Raw genomic sequence first — 365 nt, forward strand, 5'->3', positions numbered from 1 at the left:
GATGTAAAAGTAATATTATAAAATCATATATTTCAGAATTCTTATTTGTACTAATATCTATTCATTTTTTATGTTGATCGGCTTACCACTACTAAAGCGCTGACAATGCCTAGAGTAGATCCAGCGAGTACGTCACTCCAATGATGTTTATAATTGGAAATTCGTGTCATCGCGGTAAACCAAGCCATGAGCAAACATAGAAGTTGAAGGAAGTGTCTAAGCAGCTTACTGCCCTCCCATTTCATTCTTAATTGCAGATACATCTAAATAACCCCAAATTTGTTTACATGTGTGTGTGTGTGTGTGTGTGTGTGTGTGTGTGTGTGTGTGTGTGTGTGTGTGTGTGTGTGTGTGTGTGTGTGTGT

The 365-nt window shown here is 37.8% G+C and overlaps 1 protein-coding gene across 1 annotated transcript in view; it reads right to left on the reverse strand.

The window, feature by feature from the left end:
- LOC108691621 (putative phosphatidate phosphatase) overlaps positions 1–365 on the reverse strand; it is a 39,899-nt gene that overhangs the window by 1,153 nt on the left and 38,381 nt on the right. Inside the window, exon 6 of the mRNA XM_018199463.1 lies at positions 87–263. Within this exon, the coding sequence (XP_018054952.1) occupies positions 87–263 (177 nt within the window). The remainder of the gene's footprint in view (positions 1–86; positions 264–365) is intronic.

Source organism: Atta colombica, unplaced genomic scaffold (genome assembly GCF_001594045.1).
Source record: "Atta colombica isolate Treedump-2 unplaced genomic scaffold, Acol1.0 scaffold48, whole genome shotgun sequence".
Lineage (NCBI taxonomy): Eukaryota > Metazoa > Arthropoda > Insecta > Hymenoptera > Formicidae > Atta > Atta colombica.